The sequence below is a fragment of the Megascapheus bottae genome, chromosome 11 (assembly GCF_031878675.1).
Source record: "Megascapheus bottae isolate mThoBot1 chromosome 11, mThoBot2.hap1, whole genome shotgun sequence".
NCBI classification, from domain to species: domain Eukaryota; kingdom Metazoa; phylum Chordata; class Mammalia; order Rodentia; family Geomyidae; genus Megascapheus; species Megascapheus bottae.
In genome coordinates this window covers 47,337,637-47,353,550 of record NC_143519.1, presented here as the reverse complement: position 1 = coordinate 47,353,550, position 15,914 = coordinate 47,337,637, and the positions used below count along the sequence as shown (strand labels likewise).

The following is a 15,914-nucleotide window of genomic DNA, read 5'->3' as shown; positions in this document are numbered from 1 at the left end:
GAGAGAGAGAGAGAGAGAGAGAGAGAGAGAGAGAGAGAGAGAGAGAGAGAAAGAGAGAGAGAGAGAGAGAGAGAGAGAGAGAGAGAGAGAGAGCGCGCGCATCTTATCTTGCCAATGGAATGACTCATGACATACGGCAAGTCTTACAGACCAGCAGCCCCACAGCACACAGAGATGACAGGCCAGGTCTCATAATTCAAGGTCAAAAACTCCCAGCTGATGTGTGGAGGGAGTTCCTGATGGATAACAGTCCCCAGGATTAGTGACACTCATCTCAGTTTTCTAGACATAACCACTTCCGTGTCCACCGTCGCCTCCTTCTTGAGGCTGCCCTTCTCCCTTGAGAAGGTCACGTCACTTGGCTTTGCGTGAATAAGGCAGCTTCTGCTTAGGTTAGCTGTGCTTCCATCCTTGGGATCTTTTTTCTTCTTCATTGAGAGTGGGAACCTTCTGGTCTCTGGACCCAGTGCTCCAGACTCTGCCTCCCCTGGGAAATAGTGCTGCCTTCATCTGCACAGCTGGAAAGTCGTTGGAAGGCTTTTTTAAATAGTCCTGTTTCTTTAGTTTGGGGCTTTTTTTGTTTTTGCCTTGGCCTCCATATACTTGAACCTAAAAAAGACTGGTATATTTGTCCCAGGAACCTGACATATATTTGGAAACAGAGTATCTTAGCACCTGAACTTTTCCCTTTAGGATCAATCTTCCTGATTCTCGTATCTATCCTCCGAGGACTTCATTTCCATCACACATTTGTCTTTTCACTCATGTCACTTCCCTCTGATTGTCCCAGGTATTTACACACCTTTTGAGAAGTGTGATAGTCAAATGGCATAGGCAGGTTTAAAAAGATTTTCCAGAATTGCATTTTTTTCTGGTATGTCTTGGCTTTTCTAAATACTATGTTCTAGAACATTCTAGTATCCTAATGGAATTACATATTTTTCAGCTTGGGATGGGCTATGAATTCTACCCTCTTTTTATTCACCTCTAAGCAACCCTTACATGATTAAAGACACATAGCTTCATTTTGTAGTTACCCTGATTAGTAAGTACTGGCCAAGATTTATTTATTTATTTATACTTGAACTTAGGGTCTAGGGGCTATCCCTTAACTTCCTTCTTCAAGGTTAGCACTCTAATAATGGAGCCACAACTCTACTTCTAGCATTTGGGTGAGTAACTGAAGGCAAGAGTCTTAAGGATTTTGCTTTCCAAGGTTGATTTTGAACCTCAGTCCCTAGATCTCAGCCTTCTGAGTAGCTAGGATTGCACCCAGTTTACTGTGTTCTAGTCATTCTAATTGGTACTTTATTGTAAATCCCTCCTCTTCTACCCTTCAAAACATCTCTGTTTAGAAAATAAGGTATTTGATATCTTCTGATTATGACTTGAATTTATGTTGACTAAAAATTGTAGAAATTGTCAAAAGACAAACTCTGGAGATAAATCACCTGCATTAGCTATGTCAAGACTGATTCCTGATTATGCTATAATTCCCTCTTTGCATCCTCCTACCTCTTTTCAGCTCTTCAGCACTGTCTCAGCTATTGGGCCTCAAATCCTGTTAGGATTTGAGCAATTATTTAGAAACTTATTGAGAATATGTGACATCATAGTCACTTGACTCAGGATTTTCCATAATCCTGATTGTTACTTCTATAAATCTCATTTTACTTCAGTTGTACAAAATTAATTTCCTTTCTTCCTGATGTAAATTTAATTAATCTCATTTATTTTTTTTGGGAAATGGTGGTAGTGTTAATTAAATTAAGGTTTTCATACTGGTTTGAAATAGAGGCATTGCCCAGAGATTTCCTTAAACATGGATGACCAAACTCAGGAGAAATAGAGAGTTAACAGACAGTAAGACCAAGACAAGAAAGTGTTTAGACTGTGTATACAGCCATGAGCTTAAAGAAAACCATTGTTATATAAATTTGAACATCTAATCAAGAACTTCCAGTATAAAGTTTAGTTACTGGGAAAATGATACTCTCTTTTTCTTTCTTGAAAACCCTAACTGGCGAAGGACATAGAAGGAAGTAACAAATAGTATAGGTTATTTTTTTTAACTTTTCATTTTTAACAAATGAGCATAACAAGAGGTGAAAGAGTTATAGGAGAGGCTAAATGTTCATTGTCCAGAGGAAGATTTTCTTCACTAGAAAACACATTAAAAGAGAACATTAAAACCTTCATAAAGTTTTTCTGCTATTCTCTGTATGAGATGTCCTCTTGAGAGGCTGGTGTGATGAAAGTTTGGTCCCTGAGACATGGTGGAATATTTAAGAGGCAGGGCCAGACACCACTCAAAGGAAGTTAGGTAATTGGATGGAGTGCCTAATGGGAATATGGAGATGCTGGTCTCTTCTTGCCTCTTTCTTTGCTTCCAGCTTCCATCAAGGAAGTAGGCCTTTTTCAACACAGACTCCCTCCACGATGTATTGTGTCAATACGGGTAAAAAAAAAAAAAAAACAAGCAACTAAGGACAGAAACTTCTGAAACTATGAACCAAACCTTTCCTCCATATCATTTGGTTCTCTCAGATATTTTGTCACCACGATAAAAAGTTGATTAACATAGTTTTCATCTGTTTCTTGCATGAGCACCTCCTCTGGCAGCCAGTATATGTCCAGTCACCTGCCTCTGGCAGAAGTACTCAAACAGGAGCACTGAGGTGGCTTATCTGAAGTGGAAACAGCACAAAAGAAGAGCTTGTGCCCAGGCTTTTAATAGTGTCATTATTTAACCTCTCCCCATCCAACGCCCTCCATCCACCGAAGAGTAGATCATAGAATCCAGGGTGGACACCAAAGAACCCAAGAGGGTACCATGGCCATACTGAGGGGAACGCTCCATGCAAGCTGTTTCTTCCCTAGAGAGAAGGCACTTGATGGCGCTCTGAATACTGCAAGGCCCCGCCTAAAGGACCTCACTGCGACACCATGAATGAAGACCAGGCTGGGAGCCCTTGCATGCACTATGGGAAGAGGGAGAAACCAAGACTAACAGGGGAGTTAGATAGGAGACAAAGAAGTGGCTCTCAAGTTTCATATTCCTAAGAGACTTGATGCGATATGTCAGTTACTATGCTCGTTCATTTGCTCACTGGCCTCCACACCAGGTACTGTAGCTAAAATCTAAGGACATTAGAAGGGTGGAAGAGAGAAGGAAAGACTGGCCCAGAGACTCTGGTGGGGAAAGCCACCAGCAATGGTGGGGTGGGCCACTTCTCACCTGCTGATAACACTAGTTCTCTCAAAGCCATTGCTTTGGAACACATGATTCTATTTGTGGATGGAAACCGACTTCCCCCTCCATTTCCAGGACAGACTAAGTTCCCATTTCTTTTTCTCCTGGCTCTAGATTCCAGACTCAAGTGGTAGAGTACTAGCCTTGAGGTCAGGAAGGCAAGGCACAGGATATTCAGGCCCCATTTGGCACTACCATTCAGGCTGCCTATTTATGCAAAAGGCATATAGCAAACATGAAACACAGGCTACATATTACCACCTTCTATTTTTGTCCTGGTCCTAGGCTTGAACTCAGGGCCTGGGCTCTGTTCCTGAGCTTTTTTTTGCCCAAGACTAGCACTCTACCACTTAGAGCCACCGCTCCACTTCTGCTTTTTGAGTGTTTATTTGGAGACTCTTATTGAGTCTCATGGGAACTTTTCTCTGCCCAGACTGCCTTGGAACCAAGATCCTCAGATCCCAGCCTTCTGAGCAGCTAGGATTACAGGTATGAACCACCAGCACCCAACCTGAGTTCCCATTTCACCCTGACATACCAGTAGTACATACTTCACAGGGTTGTGAGAATTAACTGGTTGAATAAGCGTAGCCCACAGTAAGCACTCAGTGTTAACTACCATGATAAGGAAAGACAGGCTAGCTGAGTGGTACTGGTGAATCACCATGACAGCATGACAGCTCAGCCACAGAGATTTCTGTCACCCACACAGCAATCATTGCTTCTCTTCTCTTTTATCCCTTCCTCTCTTCCATTTTCCTTCCCTTCCCTCTCCTGTCCTCTCTTCCCCTTCTCTTCTCTCTCCTCCTCTTCCTTGCCTTTTTCTTCCCTGTTCTCCCTTCCCCTTCCCCCCTCTCCTCTCTCCCTTCCTTTCCTTCTCTTTCTTCTCTTTGCTTGCTACCTGAGTATTACCCCAAACCCTGGGGCTCCCCCCATGTGAAGGCAGGAGGGAGTGGCAGAGGTCTGGGCCTGTCATAGCTAGGGTTGGAGGGTGGGAAACGCAAAAGAAACTGGACATCATTGAAAAGGGGATCAAGAAGCCTCGAGTCAGCTTGCTCACTTGTGGTCTTTGCCAGAGGACTGTGAACAGTCATACTCGGGGGGAGGGGGGCTGGGGGAAGGCTGGAGGCCTGGTCCCCCCAGCATGAGAGTGGCAACTACTCCTTGGATGAGTTTGGTTAAATAATTAAAATCCTGAAATACATAGCCAGGACCAAAAGAGAGAATGCATGCTGGAAAAAAACAAACAACAACAACAAAAACAAGCAGCCATGTCTGTCCTGGTGAGAGAAAGTCACAGCACACTGTCAGGCTCCACTGAAGATGGCACACTGGGAGCCCCTTGAAGCTCTCCAGGCCCCCATCTGCCCACACCTGGCTTTCTGTTCAGGTAAGGGAACATGGAACATTGCAAGGGTGTCACAGACCAGAACACCAGTGTGTGTTCTCTCGCTGATCAAGGAGAAAAAGAACAATCACAACAAAGCATTCCAGGACTAGCCTTCTGTATTGTTAGAAATGGGAAGGAAATGGATAGCATGTATGTCCTAAAATTTAAAGCCCCAACATTAGAAATCATTGTCAATTTTATTGACACAGTAGCCCTGGTTTCTCCTTCAAGAATTTTATTTACTGTGAAGTCAGAGTGTAGTTGGATATCTAAGAGAGAGAGAGATAGAACACGTTCCTGTAAGTTTTACTGGAGTAGTATTACAATTATATTTGGTGATTCGCTATTATTGTTTATGGCTTACTGTGATTTGTAAATGAAAATTTACTGCAGAGAGGTGTATATATAGGGCAAACCATAGTATCTGTAGAGTTTGGTGCTACCTGTAGTTCCAGGCACAGACTGGGATCTTCAAATGTATCCTCCATAAAGGATGGGAACAACTGCACGCTGCCAGCCCAGAGGCACTGAGGGAATGTTCTCTATCTCCATAGAATGTCCCCTTTGCTCATCTCTGTTTTAGCACTTGGAAGAAGACAAGTTTGCTGATGGAGGCTAGTAGCTGGCTGTCTTTGTGTGAGCTGGTCTTGTAGAGAAGCCATCTGAACCAAAGCTAGCTCATTAATGTTGTCAGTTTTCAGAATGACTCCTGGGATGGTGACACATTGGTCACATAATAAAGAATTGCTGGCAAAATGCCTCAGGGTATGGTTAGAGAAGAAGAAAGGAAAGCAAAAATAATGAATGACATTCAATGATGGTAGGATAGAGGGAAGTGGGGAGCACAGACTGAGCAACTGATTTTTCAACCTAAGAAAAGGAGAGAGGAGTGAGAGAAAAAGAAGACTCACCTTCAAAGCTAGAGCTAAACAATAGCATTCTAGGCAAACAAAACAAATTGTCTAATTCATACACTCTGGAGCCAGTAATGAACTGGAATGACACGCAACGCAAAGCATAGTAAGTAAAGCTAGGCAAATGTTGTGTCCTAAGAGACTGATTATCTAATGATGGTAATGAGGGAACAGGAGACCTTTAGTCACTTCAGGAAAGTGAGAGGACAACAGGCTAGAGAAGAGGGAAATGGCATCGGCTAAATGTTGCTTATTGCTGACACTGGGCCATGAACATGTGGAGGGGACAGTGAACTTTCTAGGCCTTCTAGATTCTTGGGTGTTCCAAAACATCCCTGATGAAAGTTATAAATGGTGAAGAGGACCTGAGAAGCTGAGACATGAAGAATTTGGTTCAAAGCCAGCCTGGACAGAAAAGTCCATGAGATCTTATCGTCAACTAACCAGCAAAAACCCATGCATGAAGCTCTGGCTCAAGTGGTAGAATGATAGATAACCTTAAGCTGAAGAGCTCAGGAACGGCACCCAGGCACACACACACACACACGCACACACACACACACACACACCAAGGAAAGGAGAAGCAAACTACATGTCTACTTCATTGAAGTATATTTGGAACTTCTTAGTGGGATTATCTTAAGCATATAAAAGAAAGGAGTAGAAATTAGCACAAATGTTTAAGAGAGAACCACAGAGCAGATTGTGGGAAGACAAGTTGAGGCCTTGAGAAGCAAGGAACAAAGGGAGGGAGGGAGGGAGGCAGGGAGGGAGGAAAGAATTCCCAAACCAGAGCATTACATGGCTACTAGAAGGTGGAATTAGTTTAACTAATATCAGCATCAGAGGAACTGGGTGCACTGCTAGAAGACAGACTTCAGGTGCAGCCATACCAGCAGCAGAATCAGATCATCTGGACCCCAGGCCTACATGGTATGTCTGTCCTTGTTTCCCATCACTTTTCTTCAAAAGCCAACAGCTGAAGCCAGGAAATCAAGTTTGGGTTGTGCTCTTGTGTTTCTGTCTGGCTCTAAAGCCCCAGGGACAAAGTGGGAAGCAGCCAGCTGCATCTGATGTCTTCAGAAGGGGCTTCCAGGCTCAACAGGACTTGGAGAAGTTCTATGGGGCCTCTCTGCCCTGTGTATGGGACTTCTGCTCCTGAGTTTCCCTGCCATGGGCCCTGGTCACTGCTCAATTCTTCCCTCCAGGAGGTGTTAAAAAGAACTTGTTAGGATAACCTAAAAGTTGAGGGGCTGAAGGTCAGCCAGGAAGCTCCTCCTTCCTCTGCTGAGGATCTGAGCCTTTCCTCCCCAACCCTTTTTTTAATGTGCTGCTCCCTGGAGCTTGAACTCAGGGTTCACAGCTCCACTTCTGGCTTTTTTTGGTAGCTAAATGAAGATAAGTCTCATGGACTTTCCTGTACAGTCTGGTTTTGAACTGTGATCCTCAGATCTCAGACTCCTGAGTAGCTAGGGTTACAAGCATGAGGCACAGGCATTTGATCTTCCTCCTTCTTTTTAAAACCAACCCCAAACCAACTGATCAGACACTGAAAGGTTGGCTTCAGAGTCCAGAATAACAGCTGGTGGTATCTGAATGGGAGATGCCCAGTCAGCAGGCAAGGCAGATAAGACTTCAAATCAGAACTTCAGGCTTTCTGGCTGATACAAGCCACAGGAGCAAGGAAATGTCACAGGAGGCCTGCAGTCCCCCCAACCATCCCCACACACATATACCTTGGCCTTCACTTGAAGGCTCTCGACCCTGCCTGGAAATTATCCTACAGTTCCAAGGTCACAGCCCCCATCTGCCACATCCTGCATTCACCTAGCCACCGCCCTCTACCAAAAGGTCTCCCCACTTGGCTATGTGTGTAACATCCCTACATGGGGCTACTCTGTGCAGGGGGCGGGGGGCTGTGATCAAGTGGAAATATGGCCAGCTCTACTAACAGGCACCTGAGAACGTATCTGTTCCACTACACACTACATGAAGATTCTATCCACATGAACCAATTAGAGCTTGAAGTATAGCTGTAGTGAGACTCATTTCTAAGCATGTTAATGAGACATCCCAGGATGAGAATCCTGGGTGTGTGTGTGTGTGTGTGTGTGTGTGTGTGTGCGCGCGCACGCGCGCGCATGTGTGTGTTGCTGTGAAGGTTTGAAATCGGGCCTGAGAACTGTCCTTTAGGGTTTTTTGTTCAAGGCTAGCAGTGCTACCACTTGACCACCGCACCACTCCCAGCTTCTTGCTGATTAATTGAAGATAAGAGTCTAGGGCTGCCTTTGAACCTTAATCTTCAGATCTCAGCCTCTTGAGTAACTAGGATTCCAAACATGGGCCACCAGACTGGGGTGCCTGGGAGCATTTTTTAACACCTAGAACTGATGTCTGCAAACATCTATACAGATAGGTGCTGGTCAAAAAGAAAGACAAGCAGAATTTGGGGTGTAGACCCCATCCCATTTGGGGATGGGAAAATGGTTTGGGGTCCAATGAAAACCTGGATGCTTTCATGTCTGCTCTGTCTGGAAGACCCTAACGAGTTTTTTTTTGTGACAAACCTTGGATGGATTTCTGCACTCTGACCTTGAGTAGTCTTTCTGGATGTTGCATCCAGAGCATGCTTCATGCTGCTTTGCTAGGCGCGTGCTCTTGGGGGTCTGTGTGCTTCCTAGCTGGATGGTGGCTTTCATGGGCACATTGTTTTCATAGCAGGACTCTGACCTCACTGTACCTGGCTGTCAAGTCCCCCAGCTGTCCAGGGCTGCCCACCACTACACTATCCCTTTCTCTTCCTCTTTGTCCTTGCATGTTCCCAGGCAGACCTCCTGTACATATCAGCTCTTTTGTGCCAGCCTGTGGCCACTGGGTTATTTGCTCTTCCTAGGAAAATGGTGAAGAGATGTTCTCTCACACTTTTATACTTAGACACATTGTGCAATTGGGTGTCAACAATATTATACCCAGAGGATACATTGTGTGTGTGTGTGTGTGTGTCCTAGTAATGGGGCTTGAATCCTAGGCCTCAGGCTCTTGCTTGACTTTTTTGCTCAAGGCTAGTGCTGTCACTTGAGGTACAGCTCCACTTCTGGTTTTTTGGTGGTTAACCAGAGATATGAGTCACAGACTTTTCTGCTTCGGCAAATTTAGAACTTTGATCCCCAGATCTCAGCCCTCTGAGTAGCTAGAATTACAGGTGTGAGCCACCAGCACCTGAATAGTAAATATCTTCAATCCTAGGAAGAGGATCATGACTCATTCTGCAGAGTCACTTAGCATGACACCCTTGGAATTGAAAACGAGCACCCTACCCAACTAGTGAATTAGGATGGGAGCCAAGGTTTCCAGTAAGAATCAGGCATGAGTGGAACAACAAGCTACCCTCCCCCCCCCACACACACAAAGGTCGAATATCATAATCTCACATCTTCTACAAAGCTACCATGCATCTAATGGAACACTTAAGATTTAATGTTCTAAGACATTTTTGTTAAGTTTTTTTAAATGTATTGACAAAATTGAAATCACCCTGGGGAGTTGTAAAATCCAGATTGAAGATCATTGAACTTTTTTTTTAAAAAAAGCACCATCTTTCCCTCTGTCTTTTGTGACTAATTTCATGTCTCCAAGTCATTTTACAGCAATGCTGAATTCTCCTCTGTAAATTTGCTGCCTTAAGTCAGAAGAATCCATCAAGTTCCTTGTCTGTATTTTGTAATGTCTGAATGCATTCTGTCGTGCTATTTAAGTTAATCAACATAACATTAATTTAACAAGCTATTTCCCATAGCCAAGGTATCTTTGGTTATATGTTGGGGTCTTTCGTCCCCGGTCCCTCTCGACCAGCAGGAAGGATAGGGAAAATACACCCCAACCAGGACAAGTGGAGCAAGGAGAGGGCCGACTGACCGCCTGCACCCAGCCCTCCTTCTCCAGAGCACAAACAGATGCATCAGGGAGGTTCGTCAAGGCAGGAATCTCTAACCCCAACCAAAAACCTCTTGAGGAAGTCCCTCCAGCTAATATACCCTCACTATGGGTCTCAGCAGAGAGTGATAAAGCAATAACACATTTGTAACCAATGGTAATCAAGTCTTGTGCCCTGCCCCTTGCCTCTTGCATGTTGCCTTGCCTCTCAGCAGAAAGTTATTAGACATGGCATTACTCAGCTCCAGCAGTTATATGTTTTGGATTTCAGCAATACTGCAATAGCAGAAACTAGTGAAACTTTTGAAGAAAGCCTTCTAGATTAGAGCATGCTCTGAATTACCCCCCCCCCATTCCCACCTCATGAGCTCCTGTCTACTGTTTAGACATCATTTGAAGGAGGAGTAATTAATCTCAGAAGTCGTATGACCCACCCTGATAGGACTCTAAACATCCTGATATGATGATGATTCTCAAATTGTAGATTTTTGCTATCTCCTGCGTGATGGCAGTCCTGGTATACTCAGAACATATGTTGTTAACAAAAAGTGCTAGCACAGCTGCCAGCCAAGAGCGTGCCTGGCAGGCTGGCACAGCTTTCAGCTGAGGCTGTATGGCTTGAGAGCTCAAGGTTAATAGGTGAAGCTCTGCTCCAACTTTAGAAGTTATTCTTGATTCCAGAAAAAAAAATTACCTTTCTCTCTTTCTTGGCTCTCCTTTGCTTGGTGTTTTCCTGAACCTGAGAACTATATTTGCTCATCACAACGCCCACCTTCCAAACACACTCTTGCAATTCAGCCAGATTTTCTGCTGAGCCAGCCACTGGGAACAAACTTCAGAGCCTATGGCCACCACAGATGTGTGTGTGTGTGTGTGTGTGTGTGTGTGTGTGTGTGTGTCCTATGTATTTTTTTTTTTTTGCCTGTCCTGGGCTTGAGCTCAGGGCCTAAACTCTGTCCTTGCACTTTCTCAAGACTAGAGCTCTACCACTTGAGCCTCAGCACCACTTCTGGCTTTTTTTTATGTATGTGGTGCTGAGGAATCAAACTCAGGTCTTCATGCATGCTAGGCAAGCACTCTACCACTAGGCCAAACTTCCAGCCCTCCTATGTACTTTTATATGTGTGTGTCTATGGGGCATATGAATATATGTATGTGTGTATGTGAGTGTGTTCTGCTTGTGTTTGTATGTGGAGTGTACATTTTTGACAGTGTGTGGCTTTCCCTTAAACTTCCTTTTCTAGGACTGTCACCCAAAGAAACCTGTATTTCCTAAAAACAGAATCCACATCCCCACCCAGTACAAGGAAATGAAATACACACACACACACACACACACAGGCAAAAACAAAATACCCACCAACAGCAATAAAGTAAGCAAGATCCCTCTTTACTAGAGAGTCTAAGAAAAGGTATAAGGTTTCCATTTAAACTCTCTCCCAGATCTTTCTTCAAATGTGAGAGAAGCTAACCTTTATTAAATATCACACTTCAGTCATTCTTTTGTGACCCATCTGTACTATTCCTGTTAGAGAGAGAAAATGCTTGCTTATATTAAATTAATGCCAGCCATCTAGATGGCAGTTCCAGAGAGGTGGTTCTAATTAGTCAAGCAGGGTTTCTATCACATAGGAGCTAGAAAAGGGAGGTCTGCTCATCCTGTGACACTGGCTAGAGCAAGCTCCACAGATAAGAGGCCCTGTGCTACCCCTAGAAAACCACAGAAGGGGTTTTTGAAACCCAGACTAATTCTCAAGTCTGGCTTCTTATCTGAACCACAAGAGAGAGTGTGTGTTGGACTTGAACTCTGGACCTCTGCCAGCTCCCCAGATCATATGACTCTCTAAAGTTCATCAGTATTTGGTCAATATTAGGAAAGTTCCCTCAAAGACCCTGGTTAATAGACAGCCTGCAGGTCTAGTCCTGTGACAAAGCTAAAAAAGATGACAAAGACCCCAAGGAAAGATTGATGGGGGGGGTCTAACAATTGCTTGTTTGGGTTTTTGTAGGAGATAAGTCCTGGACAAAAGTGGGTGGCAACTAGACATTTTCCAGATCTTGTAAATCCTTTTTATCAATCTCAGTATAGGCTTTAAAATTGCTCACTTCCTGTTTAGATGGGTTTGAAGGTCACTGGTTTTTCTCAGAAGCATCTGGAAGCTAGAAGTACTGTACTGCCAATTGTGGAATGAAAGGCTCTCCCCTTACCCGGCCCCTAGGACAGGAGCCCAGGGTGTAGACACCAAAGCCTCCACATCTCCAAGTTCATTTTCTGTGTTTTACCTTTTATGCTAGGCCTCTCTGTCTCTCTGTCTCTCTGTCTCTCTGTCTCTGTCTCTGTCTCTGTCTCTGTCTCTCTCTCTCTCTCTCTCTCTCTCTCTCTCTCTCTCTCTCTCTCTCCCTCCCTCCCTCCATCCTTTTTCTCCCTGTTTCTCTCTCCCCTTCTTTCTCTTTTTCCCTTCCCCTCTGCTTTCTTCTCTCTCCCTTCCCTTTCTTCTCTCTCCCTTGCTCTCTCTCCCTCTATCTTTTCTTCCTTCTTCCTACTGGTCCCTCCCTCCCCCACCCTCTGCCTCCTCCTCCCTCTTCTCTTTCTGGGGACCTCTTCTTGGTTACTCACAGAATAGGTAGCCAATATGGTTGTCACAGCCCCATAGAGGTTCTCCCTCATCCTGATGTTCCCAGAAGCTCTGGAGCTTCCCTTCCATAACCCCGAGTTCGGGGTTGACTCTTCTATTCTTCAGCATTTCATTTGCGAAGTCACCTGACATGACCTCCCTACTTCTCAGTCCATGCCTCAAGCCTATGGCTCTGCCAGTGGTTCGAGGCTCCAATGTACATATGAGATTGGCATGAGGCTCATAGCAACATCATCGGCCCACAGCCATGACACCCAGGACATGAGAGGAGGATGCCCTAAGCCAGCCCAACCACTCCCAGGGGATTTTCTTCCCCCTTTGACCAAGGGGTTTGTTGCTGGTGGAAATCCCACCATTAGGCCTACCACTAGCATTTTAAACCAACAGGACCTCTTTGAAAATGGGGACAGAGAGCCTTTGAACCTGCCTTGAGTGTCCAGGCTGGCAAATGCAAGCACAAAGGTACAAGATAAGACTTCCAGTAGGGGGCACTTGACCAGAGACTAAGGACAATGGCAAGGAGAAGGGGGAGGAGAGGCTAGGTTTCCCTGGCACCAGGAAAGATACCAGACCTGTTCTGACTCAGGTGCCAGTCTTGTAAAGAGGTGTTCCTTAGAGGAGGGGCTAAAACAGGAGAAATCCTGAATCACAGCTGGGCACTTAGCTGGCCACGTGGCCCTGTAATCAGGCACTTAGCTAGATGGTGCCAGTGCCCCAAGCCATTTCCTCATGCAAAACAAATATTTGAGTTTAAAGAGCAGAGTGAAGCTGCAGAATGTTTGGTAGATTTTTCAGGTTTTTCCCTGCTGCAATTATAAGTCTTTGGAACGCCTTGTTAATGGCAGTCAACCTTGTTCCACAGGTAGATTGCCCTGGAAGCTGGTGACTTCATACATTAAGAATGTCCTTCTGGCTTGCTCTCCCAGGCTCCACTCACTCTTCTGTTTGTTTGTGTAGCTGGTGCCTAGACAGAATTTTCATGTCCCTACAATCGAGATAAAAACCAGAAGTTGTGTGACCAGGAGCCAGCCTTCTGCAGCCCTGGGCCCTCATGATGGTAAACCGGTCTTCTCCAGCTCCAGACATGGAAGCCAGCAAATGGAAGGTGGCTGGAAGGCAAACACTGGTGTTATCTCTGTCACAGGCATATCTGATCAAGGTAACTTACCTACCCTCTTCAGGCATTAGTTTCTTGATCTGTAAAAAACAAAAAAAATATATCCAGGGCAGGGAGTGTGGCTAGTGGTAGTGTGCCACTACCCTGGAACTACATACACAGAAAAAGCTGGAAGTGGTACTGTGGCTCAAGAGGCAGAGTGCTAGCCTTGAGCAAAAAGTGTCCAAGGACAGTGCTCAGTCCCTGAGTTCAGGCCCCAGTACTGGCAAAAAAAAGGAACTCCTGGCTCAGAGCTATAATCCTAATACTCAGGAGGCTGAGGATCATGGTTTGAAGCCAGCCTAGGCAGAAAAATCTGTGCGATTCATATCTCCAGTTAACCACCTGAAAACCAGAAATGGAACTGTGGCTCAAGCGGCAGAATGCTAACCTTGCTCAAAATCTCAAGGACACTGCTTCCCGGGCCCAGAGGTGAAGCCTAAGGACTGGCCAATAAAATAAAACAAGAATTATGTTCAGAGTCCTGTGCATGAAACTTTCAAGTTGGCATGTTTGGCACCAGCTGAGGGTTTTCGGGGTTTGGAGGAATAGTTCTAAGTGTGAAGTTTGGCTCCTCCTGGGTATATGGGAAGTTATCTAAGCCAGAGCTCAGGCTCTAGAGTGAATGGAGCCAATCCTCAAAGTCACCTTCAAGTTTCATGAACCTTAATATTTGGATATGTGGGTGGTGTGTATGTGCTCGAGTGTGTACACCAAGACCTGAGGCTTGAACTAAGAACTAATGCTCTACCATTTGAGCCACAGCTTCCCTTCCCATCTTATTTTTTTGAGGGAGGGTGCTTAATTGGAGATAAGAGTCTCATGGCCTTTCCTGCCTGGGCTGGCTTTGAACTTCCATCCTTAAGTAGCTAGAATTATAGGCATGAGCTACTGGTATCAGGCTTACATTTGGAATTTTAAATCACATCCCCTGGTCTGTGAGACCAACAACAGAAACTAACACAGACCATCCCCAAACTAAAAGAATCTAAGGAACCAAGGGAACAGAGGCTCTAAAGAGAACCAGGAAGAAGGTAAATTCCTGACAGGAGTGGTTTCACAGCAGCCTTCGTACAATGGGACTTGCTTGTATCTCAACCACTCAGATCACATTTCCACTGCCTTGGGGCATTATCTGCCAAGTTTCATATTTAATCAGCTTGGTTTCTTTCCCTTACTCCATCTCAGCAAGCCCTGGGCTCAGCTCCTCTGATGTTCCATAAATCCTGTAGTTCAAAGACAGAACTGAGTCAGCAGAACAACTCTGACTCAGCACCCCACGCTTGGCCACTTTGGGACCAATTCTCCAGTCTTGACTTTAGCCAAATTCCCACTGAAATTCAATGTCTGGTAAGAACTATCAGCTTCATACATAGAATTATGAACCAAATTTTGGGAGTGTTTTTGTTTTGTTTTCTTGTAACAAGCTTAAGGGCAACAGCTGGGAATCCATATCATTCTATCATCAGTCACTTTAAGCTTGATATTTTACCAATCCAATGGTGTCCTCTTCACCATCTGCTCAGGCAGGCCAAACCTCTCAAAGCCCCTGCCAGCTCATTGGAGATAGGATCAAGCCTACCTTTCACAATGGGACATGAAAGACAAATGAGCAAGAGAAGTTAGAACTTTATGAGTCCATTAACCTTGCCATTACTCCTCACTACCTGCATTTTTTTGTTGTTGTTGTTTTTGTTTTTGTTTTGTTTTTTACTAATCAGCCCTTATTAACTTACTCTACATTTGGATAGAACGGTATCTTTCTGGCGGTGCTTTTGAAACCATGATTTTTAGACCCTAGGCCCCAAATCCAAGAACTCCAAGTTAAGTCAAGCCACTCACCCCCATATGCCAAATAAAGAGACCTTGTAAAGGTCAGGGGAAGGAGATTTATTCCACAGCAGCCATGGAAAGACAATGCTTTAATTCCTCTTCAGCCATCGGGATAGAGATATTGGCTTCAGGTTAAATAGGGAGAATTTGGGGTAGGAGGTAAGAAAGCCATGCAGAGTTAAAACAGTCCCAGGTCCTGGGTATGGCCCTGGGTAACCATTAGTTCAGTCTTAGTCCCAGAAAGAATTTCAGAGTCATTATTACTACTGCATTACTGAAACAAGAATAAGGTGGCCTCCTAGGTTTATTGGTTTGTTTGTTTGTTGCCTGTTTGCTAAGATGATAGAAGACTTTGATTGTTTGAGGGGTAGTTTGCTTTCCATATATGCTTATTAGTGAGATTTCTCTTTCCTGGAACCCAAACAGAACTTCAGCAGAGAATAGCTGAAATCAAAGGACACAAATTCTACACTGAGGACTTTTAGGTCATTCATAAGGCCTAACAAAATCATCTTACATTTTACCTTGGGTAACTCTTTATAAAAACAGCTGTGTGCTCCATTTTCAGTGAGAATGCTGAGGCAGAATGACCCTACACCTGTTTGTGCAAAGTAAACAACCACCATCTGTCTAGCACAAACCATGAGGCAGGCTGATAAACAACTTCCACACACAAAGAAAATATTACCACCTATTAACATCATATTAACTCAAGAACACACAAACATATGGCTGTGTTGAAATGGTATCAGAAAAACCAGGCCCATCCATTTGTTCAACCAAGGAATGTTGCAGCCGC

General features: G+C 44.5%; 1 protein-coding gene across 1 annotated transcript in view; it reads left to right on the top strand.

The window, feature by feature from the left end:
- Positions 1–15,914, top strand: part of LOC150057023 (uncharacterized) — a 95,427-nt gene that overhangs the window by 67,166 nt on the left and 12,347 nt on the right. Inside the window, exon 3 of the mRNA XM_090341735.1 lies at positions 13,084–13,285. Coding sequence (XP_090197861.1) covers positions 13,084–13,285 — 202 coding nt within the window. The remainder of the gene's footprint in view (positions 1–13,083; positions 13,286–15,914) is intronic.